This window comes from Hyaena hyaena, unplaced genomic scaffold, assembly GCF_003009895.1.
Source record: "Hyaena hyaena isolate Hyena2069 unplaced genomic scaffold, ASM300989v1 scaffold_285, whole genome shotgun sequence".
Lineage (NCBI taxonomy): Eukaryota > Metazoa > Chordata > Mammalia > Carnivora > Hyaenidae > Hyaena > Hyaena hyaena.
Genome location: NW_024080917.1, coordinates 405,401 through 432,055, shown reverse-complemented (window position 1 = coordinate 432,055; position 26,655 = coordinate 405,401). Strand labels below are relative to the sequence as shown.

Sequence of the window (26,655 nt, the reverse complement as noted above, 5' to 3'; positions counted from 1 at the left end):
CTAGACGTAGTTACTGGATGATGAATTTTCCACGTATGCTCGGTAGTCTTGTAATAAAAAAGCATGTAGAGTGTAGAAGCTTGCTGGCGTAACTCTTCTTTGATGGGGTCGCGCGGGTCTGGCGCGCGCGCGACCGGAATTCCGGGCCCGGAACCCGGCGTCCGCGCGCCGCACGCGCGGGGCCGAGGCCGGCGAGCCCTTCGAGCCCGACGCCCGGCTCCCGCCGGAAGGGGGCTCGGCCGGCCGCTTTTCCGGACCGGAACTTCCGCCTGCCGCGTGACACTAGGGCGGGCGCTTTACGAGGGCGGACTCATGGGCGGGACAGAGTTCGGAGGACGCTATTAAAGACCGGACGCTTCCGGTAGCCGAGAGCTGTGGCGGGGCTTGCTGGGATCATGGCGGAGAATCACTGCGAGCTGCTGCCGCCGGCCCCGGGCGGCCTCGGGGCGGGGCTGGGGGCTGGCCTGTGCCGCCGCTGCAGCGCGGGGCTCGGCGCCCTGGTCCAGCGCCCCGGCAGCGTGTCCAAGTGGGTCCGGCTCAACGTCGGCGGCACCTACTTTCTCACCACCCGGCAGACGCTGTGCCGGGACCCGAAATCCTTCCTGTACCGTTTGTGCCAGGCCGACCCCGACCTGGACTCGGACAAGGTGAGGGCCGCGCGAGCCAGCCGGGGAGGTCGGGCCGCTCTGGCAGCGGCCCGCCGCACGCCCCCTGCCTGCACCGAGCAGACGCGCCTCGGGCTCCGAGCCCCGCGCACCCCTCGTCACCAGCCCGGCCCGAGTGCCCCCCGACCGCCCGCCCTGGGCCGGGGGAGGCGAGGACGGCGTCCTGTCGCCCACCACCCTTCAGGCTTCCCAGCCAGCCCACCTCCGGCGTCTCTTTCTCGCCTTCTGCTCTTCGGCGGAGGTTTCCCAGACCCCGGACAGTGGTGTGGATCTACTTTTTTTCCGCCTCGGGGTTCTTCTGCCCCTGGCGTGTGAACTTCTCTCCTGCGTCTCCGTGTACTAACTGGCTCTGGAATGGAAGGACCCTGGCGTTCTTCTCGTCTTTTCGCATTCCAGACGTTTGACTTAACGTTGGCGTTGGGGGGAGGGGGGGTTTCACACGGGTGACCTGCCTTTCCCGGTGACTTGCATTTAGAGAGTTTGCGCTCCCCCGTTTACAGCCACAACATGCACACACTAGACACTCAGAAGGTGCCGTCCGTAGAAGAATTTCTCAAAGGAAATGTTGCTCATATTAAGGGGTGGCAACGGGAGGGCTAGGTAGGAATTTTTTTTTTTTCCCAATTCGCTTTCCCACTGCCCTTCCAAAAGGATAGGAGTTTCTAGGTTTGCAGTGTGTCTTTCATCTCATTAGGCGTTCCTCTTGTTGTGCAGATGATAATAGAAACTTTTTTTTTTTTTTTTATCACCTTTGTAAGACTTGCGTGGCTGCGGAACGCTTTCTCGGGATCTGGGATCTGTCTGGACTGAAACTCCGAAAAGGCTCTGTTTCAAGAATATTTGTTACCTGTGTTTATCTCAGGCAGTTCACATCCTTCTAACTTTGCTGGGTCTTTTCAGTTGATCTACATAATTGTGCCTGGCTTTGTGCCTCGCCAGCTCAACGCTTGCCAGGCGTAAGTCTTCCCAGATGGATTCACATCCCTCTTCAGGTTCAAGAAAGCTGACCGAGACCATCCTTGGTGTGGCATGACCTAACGATCAGGAAATGAGAGCTCCTGACTTCCCACCACACCACTTGTCATTGGTAGAAGTCACGGTTGGACAGGGACATGCTGGCAGTCCAGTCTCTACACACACACACACACACACACACACACACCCACCCACCCACCCCCGACAGGGACATGCTGGCAGTCCAGTCTCTATACACACACACACACACACACACACACACACACACACCCCAGCTGTTTCCATTGCTCATTTGACCCAGCTCTCCACTCTCAGAGAATTGACCTCCTAGAAAATGACAGTCCTCTCCAGGGTAGAAATAGCCGTTTGTTGGCTGTGATTTTCTTTTCATAGCGTGGGTGTATGTCTTACTGTGGTGGTGGTGGTGGTGGTGGTGTTTTTTTTAAAAAACAGAGGGTCACAGTGGCCATTCACTGCATTTCTACTTGAGAGTTCCTGTTTTGTGTATTGAATCAGGTTTGAAATTGCTCTTGTCCACTGGATTTTTCTTTCTTTTCTTTTTTTGAGGCAGTCTGTTCCCTAAAACAGTTGAGAGCCAATTAACAATAGCTTGCACAGTTAAGCCAATTCATCCCTTTATTTTGCTGTTTCAAGACTACTTAAAAAATTATTCATTACTGTAATAATCGTCCTTTGGGCGATGTAATTAATCTATCAGAATATATCCGTGTGGCCGTTGCTTTCTGTCATCATCCACTTAACCACATCTGATTTCCAAATTGTAAAGCCGAAATTTAGTATGTGAAGCAGCAGATTCAGTTTTTGTCTCATAAAATAGTTGTTAGTAAAAAAGGGTTAGTTTTTAATCATGGATAATGGGAATTTACCAGGAAGAGTAGTGTTAATTCACACCAGTCATGGTGGCTGAGTGCTTTTAATTCAAATGAGAAAAAAAAATGTGTAAGATACTGAGTCTTCTCAGCTTTCCACCTCTTGGTTCTGATGAAAGAACATCTCCCAGGTTCGCTCCTAGATAATTAAACCCTGAGCGAGGACGCAGAGGATGATGGCGGAGAAGGCTGTTGGGAGGAGTAGGCTGCCAGTGATTCCCTGATGGACAAGAAACAGGATGTTGGTTCACGTGTAAAAGCCTCGAAGCCCTCAGCTCATAGTTGAAATGAATGAAAGCACACCTGGCAGATATCCCTAGGGCTGGACGTCAGCACTGACCTGGTGGAAGGTTCCTGCTGGGCGTTTGACTAGTATCTCTTGAGCTCCTGGGCTCCAGCAGGCTGGTGCTTGGCTAGGGGGTGGGGGTGGGGTCTTGAAGGGGAGAAGGGGGAGACCAGGAAGCTTTCAGAAACCGATGGGCTGGGAGTTCACTGGGAGAGTGCCTTGAAGCTTGGAAGCCGTGTGGGAGACCAGGACAGATGGTGGACAGACAGGTTGTTGGGGAGAGTGGGGGCGGGGTGCGACTAGTCCCCCTCCCCCCAGCCCACGTTCCCTGCCTCAGGACTGAGCTGGGGACCGCCGTCCACCATTTCTGAGCTCCAAACCCTTGCCCTTTTGTCTCGGGTTCTGACTCTGGGCCCAGTGCTGGCGTGCAGTTCTCTTTACAGACAGCCCAAGCATGAATCCCCACTTCCTCCTGGGCCTTCCTCCAGCAGGGCTGTGTCTGGGGTGTCTGGGGCGTTCATTTCAGTATCTGCTCTGCTGCCCTGGGCCGTCTTTCTCCCAGGCTCCTGTAAGGGGCAGGCCAGGCGTGATTCTTCTTCCCGGAAGTGCTTTGTAAATACTTTACACGTGATTCATTTGGATTAAGTCTCTTTGTATTCCGTGGTACCTGGCCCATTAGACATTGTTGAAAACAGGTTAGAGTTTGTTTAGAGCTGAATCAGCCCCTGTTTTAGTGTGGAGATGCTTTAGGAGTTAAAAGGAAAACAGGAAATACTGCTACTTGGTGGTTTGAAACCACTCAGATTAAGTAGGATTTGAGGTGTGTTCAGATTCTACTGCTGAGCCAGGCCTGGAGAAAACATGAGCTTTTGTCCTTTGACAGGGCCATTGTCCTGGCTTCGGCGTTGCAGATGCTGTTGCAGATGCTGTGGCGTCAGATGGGTCTGAGAGGGGTGGGGCTGTCCCACATGTCACTCGCAGTTCTCTGCCTGGGCTCGCTCCGGGTATACTCGCTGTTGGCAAGGGTTTCAGATAGAGTTTCAGTTGGAAAGATAGTAGAAGGGATTTTACAGACAGGGTGAGGTGACGCGGGATGTGGGTGGAAGTACGAACTTTAAAGTCGCTTGGCAAGAGAAGTGGGGATTCCTCGGAGTGGAAAGAGCAGATTATGTTCCGTGTAACCAAATCAGAGGCGAAAGGCTAACTCCCCAAATTCTTAAGAGCATCCCGGGCACCAGTGACAGCCGTGTCGACCTGTCTGAGGCCCTGAGTGGGTGTCCTGAGACTTCGGTGCATTTCATTTCACACTTTGGTTGAGGATGTGGCTCTGAGCATGTTCTTAGCCCCGACCACGTGCCGTGGTTGGTCTGGGGCCTGAACGAGGGAGGGGCCCCTCTTGAGCTGGGAGCAGCCTCTCCGCCCCCTCTCCCCACCAGGACAGCAGGTGCTTGTCGGCGCTGCCCACGTTTCCTCTTCACAGGGCACCTAACCAGATGGCCCTCAGACCTGCACCAGCCCATGAGTCAAGGCCTTAAGCCCTGAGAAGGGACTTGCCTTGACCGAGAAGAGCTTGCTTCAGGGCATGAGATACCGGGCCTGGGCCTACGGTTCCCCCCACACCCCGCTGTCGGCCATCGGAGGACAGCCCCGGAGGAAACGGGCGTCCCTGCAGAGCGCTTCCTCTTTCTGCACAGGCAGCCTGTGGTCGCTCCTGCGCAGCAGGACAGCGATGAGCTTGCTTTAGAGCAGTGGTCACAAAACTACCCTCCGTCAGGCATCTTGCCTGTTTTGCAGATCGAGTTTGACGGGAGTGCTGAGGTGCCTGTTTGTGTGCACGTTGTCTGTGACTGCTTTGGGCTGGGAGCGGGCGCTCGCCGCTCCCTCGCAGGATGCTCCAGCCACCGGTGCTCACAGGCCCCTTGAAGGAAATTTTTTTTTATGTTTTATTTATTTCTGAGAGAGAGAGAGACAGCATGAGCACTGGAGGGTTGGAGAGAGGGGGAGACACAGAATCTGAAACAGTCTCCAGGCTCTGGGCTAGCTGTCAGCACAGAGCCTGGCACGGTGCTCGAACCCACGAACTGTGAGATCATGATCTGAGCTGGAGTCGGACACTGAACTAACTGAGCCACCCAGGCGCCCCTTGACTTTGACTGCAGTGTAACCACATAACCCGCTGTGTGGCTCTGGGGTAAGTTGGTGTGCCTCTCTGAGCCTGAGCTGTGGAGGAGCCGTGTGAGTACAGGAGGAGGCTATAGGTCACAGCGCCCAGCACCTGTTCGAGGCCCTTGCAGCAGACGGACATGACCTGGTGGCAGTCTTTACTATACACTTTTGTTTTCAGAAAAAACTCTTTTCTCTCCCCTTCAGAACTTGTTTTTGTTACTGCTTGTTTCCCACGTATTCAGAGCCACCACAGGCCTGGGCCAGCCCCCCAGGGCAATGTGTGGCAGCCTGGCCTTCCTGCCACCCGTGCTTCCCAGCTGCCTCTTCACGCTCTAACCACCCCCCGCCCCCGGCCAGAGCTCCGGCCCATTTTAGGACAGGTCCCAGAGGGCAGTTCCCGGTTCTAGAGGCTGGAGCCGGTGCTGCGGGGGAGCGACATGGCCTCCTGGGCAGCTACCGAGTTGTCTTGCAAGAACCTGGAGACCTTTGAGCCTGGAGAACACAGCTCCAAGGTTGCAGTACCATCTGACCAAGTGTTTGGAAGGGGCTTGAGTATCCAAGTGTGGGTGCGGTGCGAGATCTCTTCCCGCCATCCACATCCCGCTGGCTTCTGGTTTGCTCGGCACTTGGGCTTCCAGGACCCTGCACGTCAGGGATAGGCGGCCCAGGAGTTCTGGGGGCGACGGGCTGGACCAGCTGTGGTGCCGAGGCAGACAGGGGATGTTTGAACCAGGCAGAGAAGAGGCGGGCAGCACCGGGCACCAGGCCATCGTCAGGGAGGTGGCGGAGGAGCTGCGGGCCTGCCCTTCGGCCCCAGTGAGAAGGAAGGGCGAACTCTGCCCTGGACGTGCCAGCAAGGCCGAGTGTAGGGGGAGCAGAAGCCACCTCGGAGGCGGCCGGGCGGCGGCCGGGCGTGAGCCTTCAGCAGGGTGCCCGGGCCTCCAGGTCAGCGGAGGGGGCGCTGGGGTCAGGACTCTGGGTCCTTCTTGCGTGGTGCTGCTGCCACAGGCACTCGAGGTGCCCGCCTGTTCCCTTCTCCAGTTCATTGTCTCGTGGCGGCAGGTTTATAGAGTATAGTTTTTTTTATTTATTTATTTTTTTTTTTTTAATTTATTTCTAGGAGAGAGAGAGAGAGAGCGTGAGCAGGGGAGGGTCAGAGAGAGAGGGAGTCACAGACTGAAACAGGCTCCAGGCTCCGAGCTGGCAGTCAGCACAGAGCCCGACGCGGGGCTCGAACCCACGAACCGCGAGATCATGACCTAAGCGAAAGTCGGACGCTTAACCGACTAAGCCACCCAGGCGCCCCTAGAGTATAGTTTATTTTATCGTAAACACATGCACTCGCAGCACCAAAGGCAGCGATGTGACTTCCGTACAGGGTGTGCATGCAGGTGTTCTGTAGCTGGCGCGGCTCCGGGGAGGGAGCACCCGACAGAGGGTTGCAGCAGCTGTGACCTGGACGGTTGGCACTCAGGCTGGCAGGTCCCGTCACAGCATCTCGCCCAGAACAGTCCCTCTGCCCCAGCGTGACTGGCACCCGCCTCTGCGCACACTATGGCTGCAGCGTCTGCTCCCAGCGGGTCCCCAGCCTGCCCACCTGAACCGGTCACGGTGACGCATCCCCATGTATTGCGGGACCCAGAGGGACCCGCTGTGGGTGGACTTGAAGCACACCCACTCCAGCAGAAGCCCCAAAGGCCCCGGGGGTGGGGGGGCCCTTCACACGAGCTCTAATGTTTGCTGCTTGGCGAGCCTCTTCTGAGTCACGTATGTCATCGGAATTCCAAGTCAGATTGACAGGTGACCGTCTGGGATGTCCTGGGGGCGAGGGCCCTGCGAGCTGGGTGCAGTTTGAGGTCTGAGGAGGTTTGTCGCCATGGGCATCACCAAGGGTCAGAATGGCCCGGGACCCTGACCCACATGACCTGTGTCTGCCCAGAGCCCTGAGTTTCCGATGTTTCCGTGATGTGTGCAGGGGGGTGTCAGCTCTCAGGGTTCACAGGGCATCTCAGGGCTCGTGCAGGGAGCGCTAAATCAGAACCAGCCGGCACTCCTGGGCACGGGGCAGGGGTGGGGGTCGCTGTGAGTCCCGGTGCCTCCACAAGCGTCTGGGACCTCCATTTCCTCGCTCATAATCGGGGATGTCTATGGCCTCTTTGGGATCAAGAGTCCGACAAACTGTAGAAAACAAGACAGAGAAGAGGGCGGAGGTTGAAGGTTTTATGTGCAAATTTGAAATAGAATCACTTAAAATGGATAATTTCAGAGTAAAAATTTAAGTATTTCTAATAAGATTGACCACAGATGTTTGTGCTCAGAAGATTCCGTGCTTCGACATTTAGATTTCACCAGATTTCACCGGGGAAATTTGACAGACTTGATCTTGCGTGTAGCTCAGGACACTCGGCCCTCTTCCAATGTCGGTGCTTGAGTTTTCCCTCCTGCACCGACGTGCTGGTGACGCTCTGTTTCCGGGGTGTTGATGGGGCTGTGAAGGTGATGAGCGTGCTCTCCGAAGAGCCTTCGTGTGTCAACAGACCCATTCTCCATGTATTGGTTTTTCTTTTTTAATGTTTATTTTTGAGAGAGAGTGAGTTAGCGGGGGAGGGGCAGAGAGAGGGAGACACAGAATCAGAAGCAGGCTCCAGGCTGTGGGCTGTCAGCACAGAGCCTGACCGGGGGCTCGAAATCACGAATCACAAGATCATGACCTGAGCCAGAGTCGGAGGCTTACCCGACTGAGCCCCCCAGGCGCCCCAGATCATTCTCCATTTAGAATCTTGTGCGAGAGTCTGACCCCTGGCCATTTTCAGGACCACATGGTTGTGTGAGGACTTTGTCCATGGTGCTTTGCTGGGCAACACATTTGATCCTGCCCTGACCCTAAGCCAGGTTTTGCTTCTGGGCGCAGCGTGGACAGGGCAAAGCTCAGTCTAAGGGATTATTTACTGGTGGCCTGCGTGTGTTTCTGGCCCTTTCAGAGCATTGATTCCTAACCAGCGATGTGAGCTAAGGGTGCCTGGTGGGCCCTGAAGGGAGTGGACAGGGTGGGCGGGGCTCCCTGGTGGTTTCAAAGCAGACTGTCCTCCCTGCCCCCCTGTTGAGGGACTGCAGGTTAGGTATCCCTTGGGCGAGCACGTGATGTGGGCTTGGCCCTACCTTTGGTCGCTGGCTCCCCTCTTGGGGAAACGACTGTGAGCACGGGGCTCGTGGCCAGGAGCTGATGGTCTCTGTGGCCTGGCGGTCCCTCCGCATGGGGCCAGTGGCTCCGCAGCCCAAGCTGAGGGAGGCGGGGTCCGAACTTCCCGAGGAGACGCTGGGCGCGGCCTCCGAGGCGGTGTCCGGCCACCCCGCTCTGGGTGTGTGGCCTGAGAGCCTGAGGGGAGTTGGTACTCGTTTGGTACCCAGGAGCCAAGGCCAGCTTCTCCTGGGTTAAGCCTTTCGGTACCGCATATTCTTACAGCCAGCGCTTCACAAGTAGGTCAGACACTAATTCAGTGAGGAGAAGCGGGGAAGGTCGATAGAGGGAAATGATACGTCAAGAAAGCAGTCTTGATTCCGGCTCTTTTACAAAAAACCACAAGCCTCGCCACCTTACACACGTAGCACACGCCTGTTACATACACGGAGGACAGGACGGAAAGCAGAGACGAGGGATCGCGCATTTCGCCAGCAGCCGGCGTTGGCGTCTTGCTCTACTTCCCCGCTGCCTGTCGTTAAGTGTGACCAGACCCGGGTCCTGCCTGCGCCTGCCGTCGTGGATGTCACCGAGATGCTTCTCTCTGGGCTTTTGCATAAGTGAGCCTGAGACGACTCCTCTGAATTGGGATGTTTTGTTTGTTTTGTTCTCTCTTTCCATGTTCTGTACTTTTTCATTTCTGCCAGAGGATAGAGGCCCCAGGGCCGCAATCCCAGTACAAACCCATGTCGGCGTGCCGGCCGCAGTGTTGAGGGTATGTCCACGGCCTGGCCACACTCCCCAGCTCGGGAGTTAGACGCGTGGCTTTTACAGAGGTCCCACCTGTGTGCCTGAGTCAGTCTGATATCTGGGCAGTGGCCCAAGATCAAGTCTGGGGGATTTGGGGGTCTTGGCGTCGGGCCGCACCCCCCCCCCCCACCACGTCCTGTGGAAGTTGAAGCCTTCCGGTAGGTGCAGGCTGCCCGACCCTCCTGCCCTCGGAGTCCGTCCGACAGACACAAACCCCTAGATAGGGACTGGTCCGGACGGAGAGCCCTGGCAGGACTCTGGGGGGGAAGCTGCTGAAGCACCGCTCGTCAGCGGTGTGGCTGGACCGGTGCGCGTGGCACGTCCTGGCGTCAGGTTACCCGGGTCAGGTTACACAGCCTGCCACACAAGGCCACTCGCTCTTTAACGTGTTGGGGTCCCATCGGTGAGCCCGCCGTTGTGGGGCCGGACAGGTGGGCTGGAGTCAGTGCGGAGGCAGCCATGGGGCCGAGCCTGCCCACCCCTCCTCAAGGGGAGGCACAGTGTGATGCCGGTCCTCGAGCCCATGGTAAGGCCCACTGAGGCCTGGGCCGCGTGTGATAGGGAGGCTTTCTGGGGTGTCCTGTTCCCAGCCAGCCACCTGCCAGCTGTCTGTTGAGGTAGCAGTGAGCCAATGAGTCATTCGTGAGCTTGGTGCTGGGCACACGTCACATGCTGGACTCCTTTCATACCAGGGAGTGGGGACGAGCCCCCCTTGATTTTGTGCTATGGCAGCACTGTCCCTCTCTTTCTAGACCTTGGGTCCTTCAGCCTCGTGTGAAGTGTAGGGGTCCTGGGTCAATGTCTGATGGGTGCTTCCTTAGACGGAGGGCGGGAGGGGAGCCCGAGGATGGATTCGGGAGGTCTGTGCGCAGGCGGTGGCCTCTCCTGGCAGGATTTGGGCTGAGTGCCCAGGTCCTGCCCGCTGAGCAGCGAGGTGCCAGGCTCCGGCGTCCCCCCACCCAGTTTGCCCCCCGCACACACCTGCAGCTCCATTTCACAGGCAGTACCCCGCACATCTCTTGTTCTGGGTGGACCTCCGTGGGCTCTGTTCCACTGGGGTGTCCTTCGGAACTTTCCCCACCTCCATGCCCAGGTCGGTGTGTCTGCTGACTGTCCACGCTGTGGTTGAAGCTTGCTGGCAACTGGGCAGAGGGCCCTAACCCTCAGAGAGGCCTGGGCGCCTCTGGGAGGAGCCAGGGCCCACCTAGTGTGACAGAAGTATCTTCTGATGGTGTGTCATGAGGACCTCACAGACTTGGGAACTGCTGCCCACAGGGTGAGGCTCCTCTGTCAGGTCACTGAGAGGCTCTGGGGCCACCTCGCAGAGGAAGACAGGCTGGTGCACATAGTCACTGTTCTGCGTGCCGCAGGTCCCCTCCCCGAGGTGAGAAGGCCATGCGGCACTCACCCTGGAGGGCAGTGTGTTAGGCTGCTCCTGGTGGGCAGCTTTACGACCGGAAGAGGCAGTGCCCTCCTTGGCTGTGTGTGGCCCTGCAGTCACTTTGCCGCCTGAATTCAGCGAGGTCCTGATGCAAACAGAGCTTAACTCGGCCCAGACCTGAAGTGGCGACAGACCAGGGTGCGAGGCCGCGGACGGCCAGAGGCGTGCGGACCACGTGCCTCCGCAGCCCTGTGCATGCGTCCCGGCCTGGGGTCAGTCGTGGGGCCCTTGCTTTCTCGTCCAGGACTCACGGTGCCTTATTTTTTGCAGGATGAAACTGGTGCCTATTTAATCGACAGAGACCCCACCTACTTTGGGCCTGTGCTGAACTACCTGCGACATGGCAAGCTGGTCATTAACAAAGATCTTGCAGAGGAGGGTATGTGGGGGACAGGAGCCTGGTGGACGGGAGGACTGCTCACCTAAGACACGGACCCCTCGGAGCCCCAGCCGCCCCGCGAGGCACAGGCCCCGTGCACTGAGGCCCGAGCACCCCCAGCCCCGCGGAAATCCCAGGTGCCTGCATCCCCTCACGGGCTCCCGGCGGCTTCACAAACCGTGCCCCGTGGGGCAGCAGGGAGGCATCTCCGAGAGATGAGGGTGGCTCGCCGTCTCTCCCCCTGCCTTCCTCCCGGAAGCGGAGACTTCCTGACCCACTGTAGTTGAGGGGGCGGCGTCAGGGCCCCGGTCGACAGTGCTGCCGCGGCTGGGGAGGCCACTAGCCCTTACGGCTGCTCTGGCTCCAGCGGCCTCTGACGCGCCGGCCATGCGAGTCCCAGGGCCTCCTCCGTGTGGATGTGCTGTCCCTCCAGGCACCGCTGCGCCCTCAGCTCGGAGTCCTGTCTGTGCTCAAACGTGCCACGCGGTCGCAGCAAGCAGAGATGCCAGGCGCAGCCGTTCACACGGCTTAACGTGTACAAGGGCCCTGAGAGGTCCAGGGCGCTTTCGCTCTGCTGGCCTCTGGCTCCGGCTGTGGCCACGGGCCCGTGATGAGCGCCCACCCCGAGCTGGGCTTGCTGCTCCCGCTCTTGCCGCTTCCAGACCCAAGTCAGCATCTTCTTTTGTTTCTTTTTTCTTTTTTTTTTTTTTTTTTTTTAATGTTTATTATTTGAGAGAGAGAGAGGCAGACAGACAGAGTGTGAGCAGGGGAGGAACAGAGGGAGGGGGAGACACAGAATCCGAAGCACATTCCAGGCTCTGAGCTGGCTTTCAGCACAGAGCCTGACACGGGGCTCGAACCCACGAATCGTGAGATCATGACCTGAGCCGAAGTCAGAAGCTCAACCGACTGAGCCACCCAGGCACCTTCAACATCTTCTTTTAGAGTGACCCTCACGGATGCACACTCGTGTCGTGTGCAGTGCCCTCCCTTTGCTCTGTTCTGGAGCTCTCCAGCTCCAAGCAAGACTTCCCGCGCAGCCTATTTCTGGGGTGGCTCATTCAGAAGCAGGCGCTTGCTGTGGGCAAGCGGCCGCTGACGCCTGTCTGCTCCTCCTCCAAGTACAGCACGCGCAGCGTCCCCGCATCCGATTATAGCACACACAGTTTCCCCGCATCCTATTACAGCACGCGCAGCGTCCCCGCATCCGATTACAGCACGCGCAGCGTCCCCGCATCCAATTGTAGCACACGCAGTGTCCCCGCACAAGAAGGGATACCTGCCCTTCGGGTCGTGAAGCTCCCACACACAGGCCTGAGAGGGCGGCCGACAGCATGACATTCTAGTTGCAGCCTCCCTTGGGGTGACCCTGAGAAAAGATGCCGTGCACCCCTGCCCCCACCCTATGACCGCGCTGTCTGGAGACCTATTTGGAACGTGGCCCAAGCGGAGTCCGCGGCTCTGGGCTCCTAGTGCTGCCAGTGCAGGGACACGTAAAGAGCAAGGTCAGGCCAGCACAGATCTTCTGGAATGCCTGTGAGCCATCTTGAGGCCGGGCCGTTTCAATATGTTCTTTAGAATTTCCTGGCACTTGAGGGACACCTGGATGGCATCTAACTCGTGACTTCAGCTCAGTTCATGATCCCAGAGTCATGAGATCGAGCCCTGCATCAGCCTCTGCGAGGGCATGGAGCCTGCTTGAGGTTCTCTCTGCCCGACTTGCGCACGCGCGCTCACTCTCTCTTTCTCAATAATAAAAGTAAAAATAAAAGAATTTCCTGGAGCTTGAGAGTCCCTAAATAAGTGCGGGACAAACGTCAGCCTTTGGGAAGAAAGGCAGTGCTGATCTGGCAAGAGTCCCGGAGCTGGGAACCACGCTCTCAACCAGCCAGTCTTCCAGTTGAATGAGGAAACTGAGGCACCAAGTGACTCAGACCTGCACAAAGCCACTCGGCCAGGCCCGGGCCACACATTGAGGGCAGTAGGTGGCCCACGGTCTGTGGATGGAAGAGAGTTCCACCCAGGCGTGCCGGGTGCAAGGCTCAGATGCCTGTGTGACTCTGCACCCGGCAGGCCACCTGGAGTGACGCATGCCAGGAGTGTGGGCAGTAAATGCGCCCTCTGCCCTCCCTCCCGGGGCACCCGCGGGGCGCCAGCCATGTCTGCACAAAGCCTGAGGGACGGGCTGTGGAGCCGCTGATAGGCCGGGCCGGGTGGGCCGGGGGCCCATGGCGGGACAGGGGTGAAACCTTTGTTCCTGGGGCTGGGGAAAATTAGGCATTTTTCTCTATTCTAGGAGTGTTGGAGGAAGCAGAATTTTACAATATCACCTCACTAATAAAACTCGTAAAGGACAAAATTAGAGAACGAGACAGCAAAACCTCCCAGGTAAGACCGGTGGCTAATCTGCCTGCAGCCGCCGAGGCCTGATGTGTAGGCACGACTCACTCCCTCCCTTCTTGCCGAGCACAGGCACCCTCTGCGCGAGGCCCAGGGTCAGTGCTGTGCTGGCTCCACTGTCTTCCTCGGTGACCATCCTAGCACCTCATTGCTTGCTCTCTACCTGCCGCCTGTGGTGCTGCTGGCCGGCACCGTGGCCTGCATGTTGGGCACACTTACTCAGTCCTGTCCAGCCTACACTCAGGGAGCCCTGCCCTGGGCAGAGGGGATAACCCATGCCACGGAGGATGTGCAGTGGGTGTGTGGACCTCTTAGGGAGGCCATTGTAGGCAGGGGCGCCACAAGTGCAAAGGGCCTGTGGCAGGCATGTGCTCAGTCCACTGAGAGGGCCAGTGTGGCCATAGGGAAGGCAAGTGGGGAGCTGGCAATGAGTGGAGGGGTAGAGAGTGGAGGTGGGGGTCCTGCAGGATAGTGGAGGCTCTGCAAAGACTCGGCTTTTACCAGGAGAGAAGGGCTCAGTCAGCACTCTGTGTTCCCGGCTGGTGGTGCAGGTCCCGTCGTGGGACCCGTGTGTACTTGGCCAGTCAGCAGTGCTGGAGCCAGGCCAGCCACTCTGCTGCCCATTAGGCCAGAGCTTGAAGTAGGCTGTATCCAGCATTTTCCGCGGAGGGAGGCATCAGAGGGTCTGAGACCTTAGTTTGCTGTCATGTCAGCTCCGCACTGGCTAGCAGAGCGAGCAGCTCCTGGGGGCTGGGGGGGGTACCGTGAAGTGGACATGCCTGCGGAGCTGCCTTGGTTATCTGGAGGTTCCGCCCACATGAAACCTGCTCCTCCCCACCCCCCGGCGCCGCAGGCCCCAGGCTAGGGGCTCTTGGCTGTTGGGAGATGCCCATTGACAACCTGGCCACTCAGCAGCTGGGCCCAGGCGTCCCCAGACCTCCCTCCTGAGGGACCTCAAGTGCCCTGACAGTGGGAAGGGTCCAGGGAGGGAGCAGGGGACACAGTCACAGGCTCCCTGGTCGTCTCTGTCCATTGGCTGCTGCTTTCCCCTCCATCCAGCTGAATGCCCTGGCATCTGTCTGCCTCTGTGTCCCCCTCTGCTTGCAGGGGTGGGGTGGTGAGGGTGGGGGTGGAGGAGCCTCTCCTCACAAGGCCTGGGGCTGTGTGACCACTGCTGGGTGAGCTGCTGCCTCGACGCCCCTGTGCTCACCGTCATGTCACACCCTCCGCCGCGCTCCCGCTCTTTGTCGTGGCCGCCGCCTCCTGCCCGAGGAGCAGGTCAGGAGGACAGGCTGCTGGCAGGCAAGCCCCCAAGCTGCTCTCAGCACTGGACACCAAGCCTCGGACACGGCTCGGTGGAGGGGGGGGGCGGGCATCAGCTGCTAGGCCCATGTTTCAGAAGCCGCTTCGCCGAGGGAGGGCTCGGGTCTGAGCACCCTCAGCGTCTCCGCTTTTTCTGGCAGCGGGACCCGAGGCTGGTCGCGTGAGGCTCCCCGGCCTCCCTGCCGGGCCTTCCCAGCTGTGTGCACTCACACACGGTGTCCTCGAGCTTCCACGTCCTGCTGAGGGTGCTCTTGGGATTTCAGGAACGTGACTCACTGTATTTTGCAATTTAGAAATAGAAATATTTGGGGAGGCGGATGAGGAAGTAGAAAACAGCAGCTGTTTGGCCTGTTTGTTTTGCTTTGGTGGATGCGTTTGGGGTTGCTTTGCACACGGTGACCTGAGCCCGAGAGGTGGAGGGAGCCAGTGTCAGCCTCGCCTGGATCCCCCACTGGGCCGTCCCCAGAACTGGCTCGCGGCCCGACTCATCCGTGGTTCCCGCAGGTGCCGGTGAAGCACGTGTACCGCGTGCTCCAGTGTCAGGAAGAGGAGCTCACGCAGATGGTGTCCACCATGTCTGACGGCTGGAAGTTCGAGCAGGTGAGGCCCCCTCCCCACCCCACCCCTGCCAGCCAGGGCTGCCGCCAGCCTGTTGTGTAACTTTTAATTACGAAGGTCCACCCAGGTCCTTGGGGCTGCTGGCCCCAGGGACCGGTCCTGAGGCCGCTTCGGTGGCCTGTGGCTCACTGTCCCCGTGTGCCCTCCGACACCTTGCAGGCAGCAGCCTATGCCCTATTCCAATCAGACTTGTGTCCAGGTGGGGAGAGTAGAGCCGTTCTGGAGCAGAGGCCTCCCTCCCGCTCCCCCCTCATCCTCTGGGGGGGGCGCGCTCTGTGTCTCCATCTGGCATCGCCATGTGTGTGGGATTGACAGCCTCGGTGCGTGCCGGCCTGGTTCCACCTTTTCATCCCCTCGCATTCCCTCCCTGAGAGCTGAGCAGACGGCGGCTTGGGCTCCTGTGTGCTGCGGCTGGCACAGCCGCCCTTCCCAGTGGGGCAGCTCTGCAGCCCCTGGTCGCCTCCCCGGCCACGGGGGCCAAGGTGCTGCTAGGGCAGTCCCAGCCGCTCCCTCCTCTCCCCTGCGGGGTGCTCCTCCCCTCTGTGCAGCTGTGGCTCCCGTCCCGTGCAGCCACAGCCCCCAAGTGTGGCCCCGCCACACGTCCTGGGCGCCCTCACATTGGGCGGCACCTTTTCTGCTCACGTTCCCGTCCCTCAGGCAGGTCCGGGCTGAGGTTGGGACTTGTGACCCTGCCCGGCCCCCGGTCCCAGGCAGCCACTGCCCCTCACCAAGCTCCCCGCTGGCCTCTGGCAGATTCCTCTGTCAGTGGCTCCTGTCGGGTACTGGCTGTGGAGCACAGCGCTGCCCAGGGAAAGAGTGGGAAAGGCAGGGTCCCCCAGCCTCCCTTCTGATTAAGGCCACATCTTTTCTTTGGGTCTTTAGAAACAGGGAGTGTGTGGCAGAGTGCCCTGGAGCGCACTGAGGCAGGTGCAGCGTTCGCATCCTCCCTCCTACCCGGGGCCAGCTCTCCGGCCTGGCAGGGTGGCAGCGTGAGTGGATGAGCCCTGTGGCCGCCGGGGCTGCTCTGTGTCCCTGTCTGGTCCTGGCCTGCCCCGTGCTGGGGGTGCAGATGGCCTCTGACCTCGTTGCACTCACCACAGAGACCTTCCAGGGACAGGAGTCCCCACTGCCCCTGGTGTCATCCGTCGTGTGCAGCGTAGACAAGGGCCTGAGAGATGGGGCTGCGGTCACTGGACCAGGTCACCCTCCCCTGGAGGCCAGGGCACAGCTCCCGTACAGGGCTCTGTCTTCCTGGTCGTGGCCAGCCTGAGGGCTCTGTCCTTAGCCCTTCTGGTGGGTCTCCACGCTGTGACACAGGCCAGCTTCCTCTCTTCCCTTTGAATCTTTAAAAAAGTTTTTTTAATGTTTATTTTTAAGTTGGTGGGGAGTGTGAGCGGGGAAGGGGCAGAGAGAGGGAGACACAGAATCTGAAACAGGCTCTAGGCTCTGAGCTGTCAGCACAGAGCCCGACTCGGGGCTCGAACCCATGAACCACAAGATCATGACCTGAGCTGAAGTCGGACTGAGCCACCCGGGCACCCCTCTTCCCCTTGAATCTTACCTGCTTTGCCCACTCTGTGCCTGGAGGACGTCCTCCTCCCAGCACCGGTCACGTTCGATGAGAAATGAATGCTCTGCTTCTCAGAAGCAGGAGCGGGGGGCACTCAGGGGGGAAGTAGGGCGAGAGCCCGGACCCTGAGGGGATTGGCACCACGCCCAGGGTCACCAGTGATCAGTGACGAGGCCAGAACAGGGATCTGAGGGGGGTTCAGAAGAGGCTGGCACACCTTGTGAGAACGTGCAGATCGTTAACAGGGGCCATGTGCGCGCAGCTCGGTCTGCACCCAGGGCCACGTACTCCCAAGGTTCGCAGGTGGTCGGACACCTCCCCATATTTGTGAGCCTAGAACAGACTTCAGGGCAGTGGGAGCACTCGCTGCCCCGCACTGTACTTGTCTGGCCACGAAGGCTGCACACTTTCCCATGTGGCCTCGCCCACGGTCCCCACCGTGTCCTCGTCCCCACAGTGCTGCTCGTGGTGCTCCAAGCCTCGCCGTGGCAGGCTTTCTTCACACTCCTTTTGCTTTCTGCTTAAAAGCGCGTGGCCTGTGGCGGCTCCGGGCTAGGCTGGGGCAGGTGGGTCCCAGGGCACCCGCACCAGCTGAGCCTGAGGCATGTGGAGGCCACAGCCTGCCGGCCAGCATCCCAAAAGATGGCCCCTCCGCCTGCCTTCCCTGCCTGCACCAGTGTGCTCCCTCCTCGGTGAACGGCCTGGCGGGAGGGGGCCCGGCGGCCGCAGCAAGAACAAGCACATCACGCGTGCGTGCTCCACTGCCGGCCCGGAGCCAGCCGCCACTGCCCCCGAGCCTGACCTCCCAGCACGGGCTCCCTCTCCTGTGGGCCCCAGCAGGGAAGGATGCGTGCGGTGTGTTGTGGGATGGCGTGTGTGCACGTGTGTGCATGTTGTGGGACTTTGCTTTCCATTTCATTAGAAATCTCTCAGCCAAGACCTGTCCCTTAACCTCCCGAGCGCCAGCTGTCTTCAGCGTGCGTGCGGGCGGGCGCCGGGCCAGGGTCCCCCTGCTGGTGGGGGGAGTTGGGGGGCAGGTGCGCGTGCAGTGCCCCGCCCCCATTGTGCTTCTCTCCTCTGTCCTAGCTGGTCAGCATCGGCTCTTCCTACAACTACGGAAACGAGGACCAGGCTGAGTTCCTCTGCGTGGTCTCTAAGGAACTGCACAATTCCCCGTACGGCACGACCAGCGAGCCCAGCGAGAAAGCCAAGGTGGGTGCCTGCGGGCTGGCGGCGCCGCGGTCCCTGCCCGCGGAGGGCCTGTGGCCGTGGCGGCTGCCCCTTCGCAGAGCTGGGCCTCCTCCTTTGGGCCTTGCCGTTTCTCACGGTTCGTATCGTGCTCCTGACCACACGGGCTGCGTGGCGGCCTGTGCCCCTCACGCTTGTTCATCGTCCCGTGCTTCAAGCCTCGCGTCGGACGCAGAGTCCTGGAGGAAAGGACACCTAGGCCCCGTGGGTCACGTGGCGGAACGAGGGGTCTTTGAACACAGGCTCCCCCTTGAGGCGAGCGCCTGGGGCCTCTGTAGCCCACGCCCTTTGCCGATACGTCTTCTGATGGGCAGAGATGCTTCTGGAAGTTTGTCTTTTAAGTGATGCCGTTGTGGGTTGTTCTCCTGGAGACTTGGGACGTCCAGGCTGGAGGACGGGCCCCCCCGAGTGGCACCTGCCTTAACCACACACATCCTGGTCTCTGGCCACGTTTGGCTCAGCCCAGCCCCTTATGAACTGTCACTGGCTCCCTGCCAGGGGCTGGCTCTTCTGCCTGCCGAGGAGGCCAGTGTGGCCAGGGTAAACGCCGGGACCACCGTGCCGTTGGTTTCCAGGGTGGCCTCATGGTGCACAGCCACGGCTGGCCTTGCCCAGAGGTGGCAGGTCCTAGCCACGTCTCCCCTGGGTTTGCTCCTGGGGTCACTGACTCCACAGGCTTCTGTTCCTGACAGAGTCCAGCACTGGCTGAGGCTGGCTCCATCCGGCGGGACTCCTGGGCCTGCCGCCAGCCGGGGCACGGTGCGGGGGGTGGGCACCCCAGGGGTCAGGACAGGGCTGTGGCCGCACCTCTGCTGAGCATAGGAAAGGGCCACAGCCCGAGGATCCGGAGGCTTCCTCGAACTTCTGGCCTGGGTGGCCTCTGGTCGATGGCCACCGGCCCAGAGCTGCCCTGTGACCCTCTCCGGGTCCTCCACGATGTGTGGGCCCAGGAACAGACAGCACAGTGTCCGCGAGCGTGTTGGTCTCCCCGAGGCGGCCGTCTCCGTGGGGGTCGTGGCAGCTTCGTCATCACAGTGTGAAGTCTCTGTCCTCACGATGGGGTGACTGTCAGGGACACAGGGCGTCCGGAAGGAGGGCTCCTGTCCACAGCCTGGCCTCCAGCTCATAGCTCGTGTGTGGGGCCCAGGGCAGTGTGTAGCTCAGGGCGCGTCCCCATGGTGCTGGGTCTGGGACATGCCTCCCATGGAGCCTGGGGTGGAAGGTGGCCCCAGCCTCATAAGGAGACAGAGTTCTTGTGTAAGTTGTTCATTTTTAGAAGGTTTTATTTTTGAACCTGAAAAGTTTTTGTGGCCGAGCTTCACCAGGGTGGCCGCCTGAGCTCATTTCCCTCGGGTGGGTCTTCAGTTGCAGAAAGACTGCATCTGTGCCATAAGGAAGCTCCAGGCATGACCCCAAATCCCTGTGCTTTTGAAAACGTGGCCCTATTTTTTCTCTCCAAAAATACCTCACTCTGAAGTGTGGCAGCCACGGTGACTTCTAAATGGGCGCAGTGGCTGGAGCTCCCCAGGAGGCGGAACCGTGGTTGGGGCCTCCGAAAAGCCGTGGAAAGCCACTGGGGCTGGACTGGGGACAGTCTGGTGGCAGCGGTGCTGCACGTCTTGAGGATGGAAGTCAGGCGGGGGCTTAGTGGTCCACACGAGAGTGACCTGCTCCCATAGACCTCAGGTTCAAGGGCTTCCCAGACCCCCTGACAATCCGACATTTGCTGGAAGGACCTGCGGAACTCACTGGTGGCGGGGACCCGCCGGAAGTGCGCCGACCGAGGGGCTGAGGCCTGGGGGCCTGTCAGACGCAGAGCTCCCTCATGGAGTCATGGTCTCGGGGCCCAGGGTGGCACACGGGGTGCTGCCTGCCAGCGATGTCCCCACCTCTGTCCAGAGGTTTTACTGGTCTCAGTGACCTAGACTAACTCGATTGATGATTGATGGATGACAGATTGCCCACTTGCCTGATCACAGTCTTCATCCCCCTGGTCAGCTGACCCTACCACGGTCATGTTCTTAGACTGTCACATCCTCTCCAGAGCCCGCGGCATAGGCCTGACCTCGAATGGGCAAGTTTCAGTTCTGAAGACTCCGGAGCTTTGGGAGTGCCAGGCCCAAGGACAGTGGGCCCTGTGGTTTTCTCCATGGCACGTCTGGGTGTGTGGGTTCGGGGCCCAGGGCCACCCCTGACATGGCGTAGGTCCATCTGTGTGTCCCCACGTGGCGCCGTGGGAACTCCTGACCCCAAGCACCCACCCTTGCCACCGCCCTGGGTGGGCTTCCCCCAGCTGCCCCCACCTCACCCTGCGCTGACGGTGCCCTCTCTTCTTCTCCCTTGCCACATGCTGCGCGCTGAGCCAGAGCGACGACGAAGAGACGGGTCCCGATGGGGATGACTCAGATTAAGTGTAAATGTCATGGTGAGCTCTGTCACCCCTGAAACTGACCAGTCACCTTAGTCTCCTTGACCCCAGCCCTTCCTCTGCTGCATTCTCCCTATACCCGTAGTTGACAGAGAACCTTCCACGCTAGATGCCAAGTGTGTAGATCTCCAGTGGAGCCTGTCTGTTTCCTTTAAGACGTCTGCATGGGGAGCACTGGGACCTGGTCTGGGGTGCCCAAGAGCCCTGTGTGTCATGCTGGGAAGGACCTCCTCACTGTTGGGGTCAACGGGCCGAGGACGTGGGCCTGTTCCTCCTGGGGCCTGGCGAGCACCCAGCCCCCGACCCCCTGCTCCTGCCCCTCTGCCGTGGGTTCAGGTCCACGGAGACAGGGCTGTGCCTTAGCGGGTAGACCTCAGTCCCCACGCCAAAGCCCACAGCGCCCCTCCCCAGAACTTCAGACGGGATGTTGATAGAGGCGATCCTCTGAAGATCTTCTTTCTGTTTGTCCCGTGATGAGGGGCTCCTCGGTCCTCAGCTGCTCCCACGTCCCAGTGTGTCCTGGCCTCTTCCCCTTGCCCGAGCCTAGAACCCAGCTGTGCTCACCACCAGCAGGGGCCGCCTGCTCTGTGCCCCCATCTTGAACACAAGAAGTCACCTAGAGACGGCAGGTTGCAGGTGGGCCAGCCAGGCGTCATACAGGGGTTCCCTGCTCCCTCCGGGGCCCCCCGGCTCGGGCCAAGCCTCAGAGGTGGGAGCCTCTCAGCCTCTGCCCTGGGAAGACCTCGGGAAAGGCATGCAGCCAACCGGGCGCTAGAAAGTTGGCTCTCTGGCCATGAGAGGTCTGGACTGGGGATTGCAAACTAAGGGCATCATTTACATCTTTAGTTCTTTCCTTAGTGATTGTACAAGTACACGACATCCTCAGTGTTGCCTCTTGACCCGCCCACCGTTAAATGTTTGCTGTTTGGTTCTCTAAAAAAAACTCTGCAAGCCCTGGTCTGGGCTGGTGCTACCAGGAGCCCTGCATGTCTGCTCTGTGCCCTCAGACTCGCCAGTAGTCACGCCAAAGAAGTCCAGAGAAACGTGAATGTGTGCTCCTCCAGCACACACCGAACCTCAGAAATCGTGGGGAGACTGACTTTCCTCCCTCGAAGCCTCTGTAGCGTGTGGTGTGTAGTTTGTGATCATAGTCCCCTGTTCGGGCTCAGCAGCCAGGTGGACAATGGGCTCCGGAACCAACCAGGCCGGGCACTGGGGCAGCCAGCCTGCTGGCCAGGCCACTGCTCTGGGGTCCTGGGCTAGGCCAGCTGAAGCAGCAGCCGCCTGCCTCGGCCCGTCCGACGGGGACTTGAGGGACACAGCTGGTGTCTGCGTTTGGCTCAGGCCTCCGCTGTGGGGGGCGGCCCAGCTAAGAGCCCATGCTGGGTGCCTGCCTATGACTGTCACAGGTCCTGGGAGGGATTTTCCATCCTTGTTAAGACGTGGTTGTTGGACCTCACTCTGGTGGGGCCCTGTGTGGTCACCTTGCTCTGGACCATGTTCCGGTCGCATGAGGTTCATCTTTCCACTGTGATCTCAGACACTCCGTCTCCTCTGCTGGGCTCCCTCAAAGTGAGGGGCGACTCTGCTTCATGGGCTCGCACAGATTCTGGCTTGCCCTGCAAACAGCAAAGATGCAGGGGCTGGGGCCAGCACCTTGGGGACACAAGGGACCTGCGAGGGCTGATTGAGCCTGTATGATCATCCCGGGTCACCTGCTTGGACGGGGCCCCTCTGACAGGGGCCATCTGGGCTGAGGAGGGATGTTCAATCTGGGGCCTGCTCCCCCATCACAGCAGAAGGTGCACTGTACAGGGAGCAAAGCGGGGTCCCGGGTGGTGGACACGATGGGCCACGGAGCATGAGGGCCTGCGTCCCGGGTGTTAGGAGCCCTCTGAGACATGGTGGGCATGGGGACAGACAGGCACGTAGGGCGCCAGGGCACAGGCTGCAGGGACCCGCAAGAATTTGTGCCTCTGGAGTGGTTCTGGACGACCACTTAGTGAATGGGACTTCCTGGCACCCCCGTTCGTGTGGCCACACTGCCCTGGACAGCCACCCTGGCCTGCGAGCAGGCAGTCGAGCTGGTGGGGCCTCCCTGCAAGGCATTGAGCCTCTGTGGCCACAGCGTCCGTGAGGGCCTGGGCGGTGCGCTCCTGGGGCGCTCCCAGCTTGTGCCTGGCTGCGGTGCAGAAACAAAGTGTCCTCAGAGCCGTGTCTCGCTAAGCTCTGGAATTCGAGTGGAAGATGCCTCCAGGAAGCTAGCTCTCACACTGACGACGGTGCCTACCTTGGCTGGGTAGGGCCAGGCTGGGACTTAGACTCAGGACATTTCTCGTAGTTACCTGGTGCTTAGCAGCCATCCTGTGCATATTGATCGAAACCACAAGATCTGCTGGCTTTGAAGCCCCCACCTGGGGACACAGGGCAGCCCTTTCCCCAACCGGGTCTGCGTGGGGTTTGACTCCACAGGCGTTCACCAGTGCTCGGGCCTGTCTCCAGGTGGCTCCAGGCCGTGAGAAGCTCCCAGCCTGGTTTGGGAGTGGATGGGATGTAGAGATGCCAGGGCTGAGGGAGGCCAAGGGCCTTGCTCTGTCCCTGAGATGCCAAGGAGGAGTGACAGAGAGAGGGACAGTTGTGGCCGAGGAGTAGTGGGCTCTGCAGGGCTGCAGCAAGAAGGGGCCGGCACCCTTGAGGTACGCGGTCCAGTCACCGGGAGGCCAGCGCGCCGTGAAGCAGAACGTGAGCCATTCAGGCATCGTGCAGGGTGACTGGTTGGGGGGATGGGGTAGCCCTGGGGGCTTGGGCTTCAGGGCTGTGTGTCTAGTGCAGGGTTGAGGGGACATGGTCTGTGACAGATCACGGAAGAAGGAAGAGGAGCAGGTTATTGGGGGACCTATGGTACCTGGTGACACACAGGGGCCCGCAGCCCAGGACTTAGTCTGAACACTCGGGACCTGATGCCTGTCCCACGAGCCCTGGCACCCTCACGGGGAGAGCAAGGGTGGCTATCAGGGGGCCTCTGGGCCCTTAATAAGGAGCCACTGGTGTGGGAAGTGGGGCACACACGTGTGCTGTGGGCCGGGATGGAGAGCTGGAGGCCCTGGAGAGGGCCAGAGGTGCATGAGGCGGCCCGCTCAGCAGAGTCTCCCGGTCCTTCTCTGCGCCTGACCTGCATGCTGGCCCCCTGGATCCCCCCGGGGGTGGACTCAGGCTCCTGGGCCCTGCTTCTGATGAAGGGTGCTTTGCGTCGGGGCCTCGTGGCTCCCAGCTGGCCGCAGGCCACCGCCCTGTCTGACGCCTTGGTCCTTATTCTCTGTGTTTGGTGTTTTCAGATTTTGCAAGAACGGGGTTCAAGGATGTGAGAAGCATAGTGTTGACAACTGAAGAAACATTTTATCTTTTCCCAAGATGCAACGATCTGCCATGTTGAGGAAGCTTGGCCGTGAGAAGAAACCTGCTTTTGACAATTTCTCTAGAGATCTGGGTGTGGATCCTTTTTTGCCTCTGAGGTGGGTGGTGAGAGACGAGACGAGCTGTCCGAGGCCCGGCGTCCCCACTCGGAGGAGGCGTGCTGGCCGGGTGGGTGTCCCTGCGGGGGCCCTTGCTTGGTATCACGTGCTACATGGGCCCGAGGCAGGAGGCTTCCTGCCAGCCTGATCACCGGAGAGCATTCAAAGGACCGCGTTCTTGGTGCTACATAAACAGTCTATAATGGAGCCTGGGCCTTGCTGGTTGGAAGCCGCCGCAGCGCCGTGGCCCCAGGCCCCGGGTGCCCACCGGTCACCCACGTGCGCCAGGCCCTGGGCCTCGGCTGCCTCCCACGCGTGAGCGGTTGGCACTCTCTTGCAGCCCCAGCGGCTCCTGAGAGAGGCGGCCTCCGCGTGTTCACTACTTCCCGGGCCTCCGTCGGAGCCAGGCTCCCCCGGCCTGACCCCGCCTGGAGCAGTCGGGGCTTCTCCGTTTGTATTTTCCGGGCAAGAGAACTTTGCATCCCTTCTTCCCCAGTGTGGATGGACAACCCAATGTTTTTACTTCTTAGAAATGCCTAAAAGTGTTGCTGCACTTTGGACCGATCTGCTAAGTCATTCAAAGGGAGGCAGAAGTTCGTCGTGTGCGGCCCACCCCCGGGCTTGTGGGGGAGCTGTTGCCCGTCAGTGCCTTTGTCTCGCCTGGGATGGAGGCCGGGGCGGGAGGCCTGTCCACCTGGCTTCCGGAGCCGAAACTCCGGGTCACACTGAAATTTGGATGTTTACAGTGCATCACAAGTCTCTCTCTTGCCGGCTCTCTCGTTTTCTTTGTATAACTATGCAGTTCTCTCTGGTGTTTCTGGGGTGTTTGAGACTTCACACAACCTGCACGGGCTCTGCCCACATGACCTGACATCGGAGCCACTAGAATCCCTGTAGGAACCGCTGCTCGCATGCTCTGAGGACAGACCTTTCTTAGCTGGCCGTGGGGGCTGTCTGAGCACGGGGTGGGGCCTGGCTCGGACGTGCAGCTCTCGCCTTCCTTGCTGGGGTGGCTGTGCGCACTGACCACTGCTGGGTGGGGCGGAGGCTCTGACGTGCTTCGTTTCCACTGCTTCCGGAGGCTTCTCGCCTGTGCCCTCTTCTTCTTTGCCAATAACCTGATTAACCTAGTTCTCCAGCACCCAGGACTTACCTCCTCCTTTCTGTAAGGTCTGTTGTATGTTGTTAACTGTTTGCTTCAACTGTTCATAGCATCCTTTCCAGAGGGCACATTTAGGTCCTTGTGACCCCCCCTCCCGGTGAGCCCCAGGGAGGGGGGCAGCCCCTTAGTGGCCTCGGGGTGTACCTATGGGGCCCTGCTGGCCACTTAGCGTCGTTTGATTTGTGACCTTGACATAATAGATAGGCTTGTTGTTTTTTAATTTAAAGATATTAAGACTTAATTCACTAAAATTTATTCTAAGGGGATATTTATACTTTTATACTTTTTTAGGTATCCGTATTTTATCAGCTTACAGCCTAAGTTTCCCCTGAAAATAGCAAATAAAATTGTGTATTTATGAATGAGTAGAACAACTGTTAGTGTCTTACAACGCACGGAAAAGCGGCTGCTGCAGAGACGCTGCCCTGGCCTCGCGGTGACGCGGGCGCAGTCGGTGGCCAGGGGGGAGCCACCTGTGTGTCAGCTGCCTGGCCAGGGCCCAGTGAGGGCCACGGCTGGCGCAGCAGAGCAGCACACACCCGTCTCCCACCCCAGCCAGGCCGGCCCCGGCCACCTCCCCTACCTCTTGCTGGCATCATACCCCCGTCCCCTGGGAGAGGAGATCATTGAGTGACATTTTTAAGGCACTGAAGCCTCGAGGCGTTGAGTGTGTCCCCGTCTTGTCTCTCACCCTGGCCAGGAGCCCCAGCCTCATCCCCGGGCACCTCCTGCCAGCCTGCAGCCGCTCTGACTCCCCCTGGTGGCCCCGGGCCACCCTCCACACTTGGGGGAAGTCCCCACCCCCTGTGCCCCTGCAGCGCCACCCCCCTGAACTGGGGCGCCTTTGGTCCCAAGGTACTGGAGCATCTGGCTGCTCAGACCACCAGCCTTATCTGAGTGTCCGTCTCGCTTCCAGGAGTGCTGCTGGCCTGGCCAGGGTCCCAGGGTCCTGGGGTTTGTCTTGCCGGCCCAGGCTGGGGAATGGGACCTGCTTGCCTGGAGGCTGAACTCTCAGGCGACCGGTGCACAGTGGGGGCCGCATGGGGCAGGACTTGACTCTGCCTCTGCGAGTTTGCTTTCTGCACAGACTGAACTGGGCATCTTCCAGCTCTCTGAGGACAACAGAGAACCGGAACGTGTCTCCAGGTCCCTCTGCCAGGGTCGTGTGTCCCCATCAAAGCCCCCAAGCTGGTCCCCCTTCCAGGCGAAGGACTGGAAAGGAGACAGCTACGCAGCCCCGGTCATGAGACTGAGGGCCCTGACTCGGGCCACTGGGCAGGCAGGGAGCCCTGCCTCGTGAACCTGGTGCTGTAGGCACAGCCTGACCGCCATGGGGGGCGGGGGAGGGCAAGCGCACGGCTCTCTGGGCAGCGGGCCGGACAGAAGAGGGAGGCGGGCGTCTGGAATTGTAGCTGCTGGGCCTCCAGCCAGAACCTTCTGGGCCACCACACAGGTGCCACCCCTGATCACCTCGCCGTGCATCTCTCCCCTACGTGCACCCAGCAGGTCTTTCTGGCATCTTCCATCCTCCCCAGAGCTGGGGGCGGTGGCTGGCTGGTGCCCTACCGCCCATCGGTCGTTGGGCCTGAGCTGCAGCCGTGCAT

The 26,655-nt window shown here is 59.9% G+C and overlaps 1 protein-coding gene across 1 annotated transcript; it reads left to right on the top strand.

Annotated features, from left to right (window-relative positions):
* Positions 1 to 355: 355 nt before the first annotated feature.
* On the top strand, positions 356 to 25,413 carry KCTD5 (potassium channel tetramerization domain containing 5). Its single transcript, XM_039246855.1, has 6 exons — positions 356 to 647; positions 10,682 to 10,790; positions 13,087 to 13,178; positions 15,018 to 15,113; positions 17,788 to 17,913; positions 23,713 to 25,413. Exons 1-6 carry the CDS (start codon positions 396 to 398, stop codon positions 23,740 to 23,742), a joined length of 705 nt encoding a protein of 234 aa, XP_039102786.1. The 5' UTR covers positions 356 to 395; the 3' UTR covers positions 23,743 to 25,413.
* The last annotated feature ends 1,242 nt before the right edge of the window (positions 25,414 to 26,655 follow it).

Excerpts from the sequence above, each read along its gene's own strand:
- KCTD5 (XM_039246855.1), top strand. The coding sequence starts at position 396 with ATGGCGGAGAATCACTGCGAGCTGCTGCCGCCGGCCCCGGGCGGCCTC. Across the intron at positions 648-10,681 it reads CCGACCTGGACTCGGACAAG|GATGAAACTGGTGCCTATTT; the intron begins GTGAGGGCCGCG and ends TATTTTTTGCAG. Across the intron at positions 17,914-23,712 it reads AGCCCAGCGAGAAAGCCAAG|ATTTTGCAAGAACGGGGTTC; the intron begins GTGGGTGCCTGC and ends TGGTGTTTTCAG.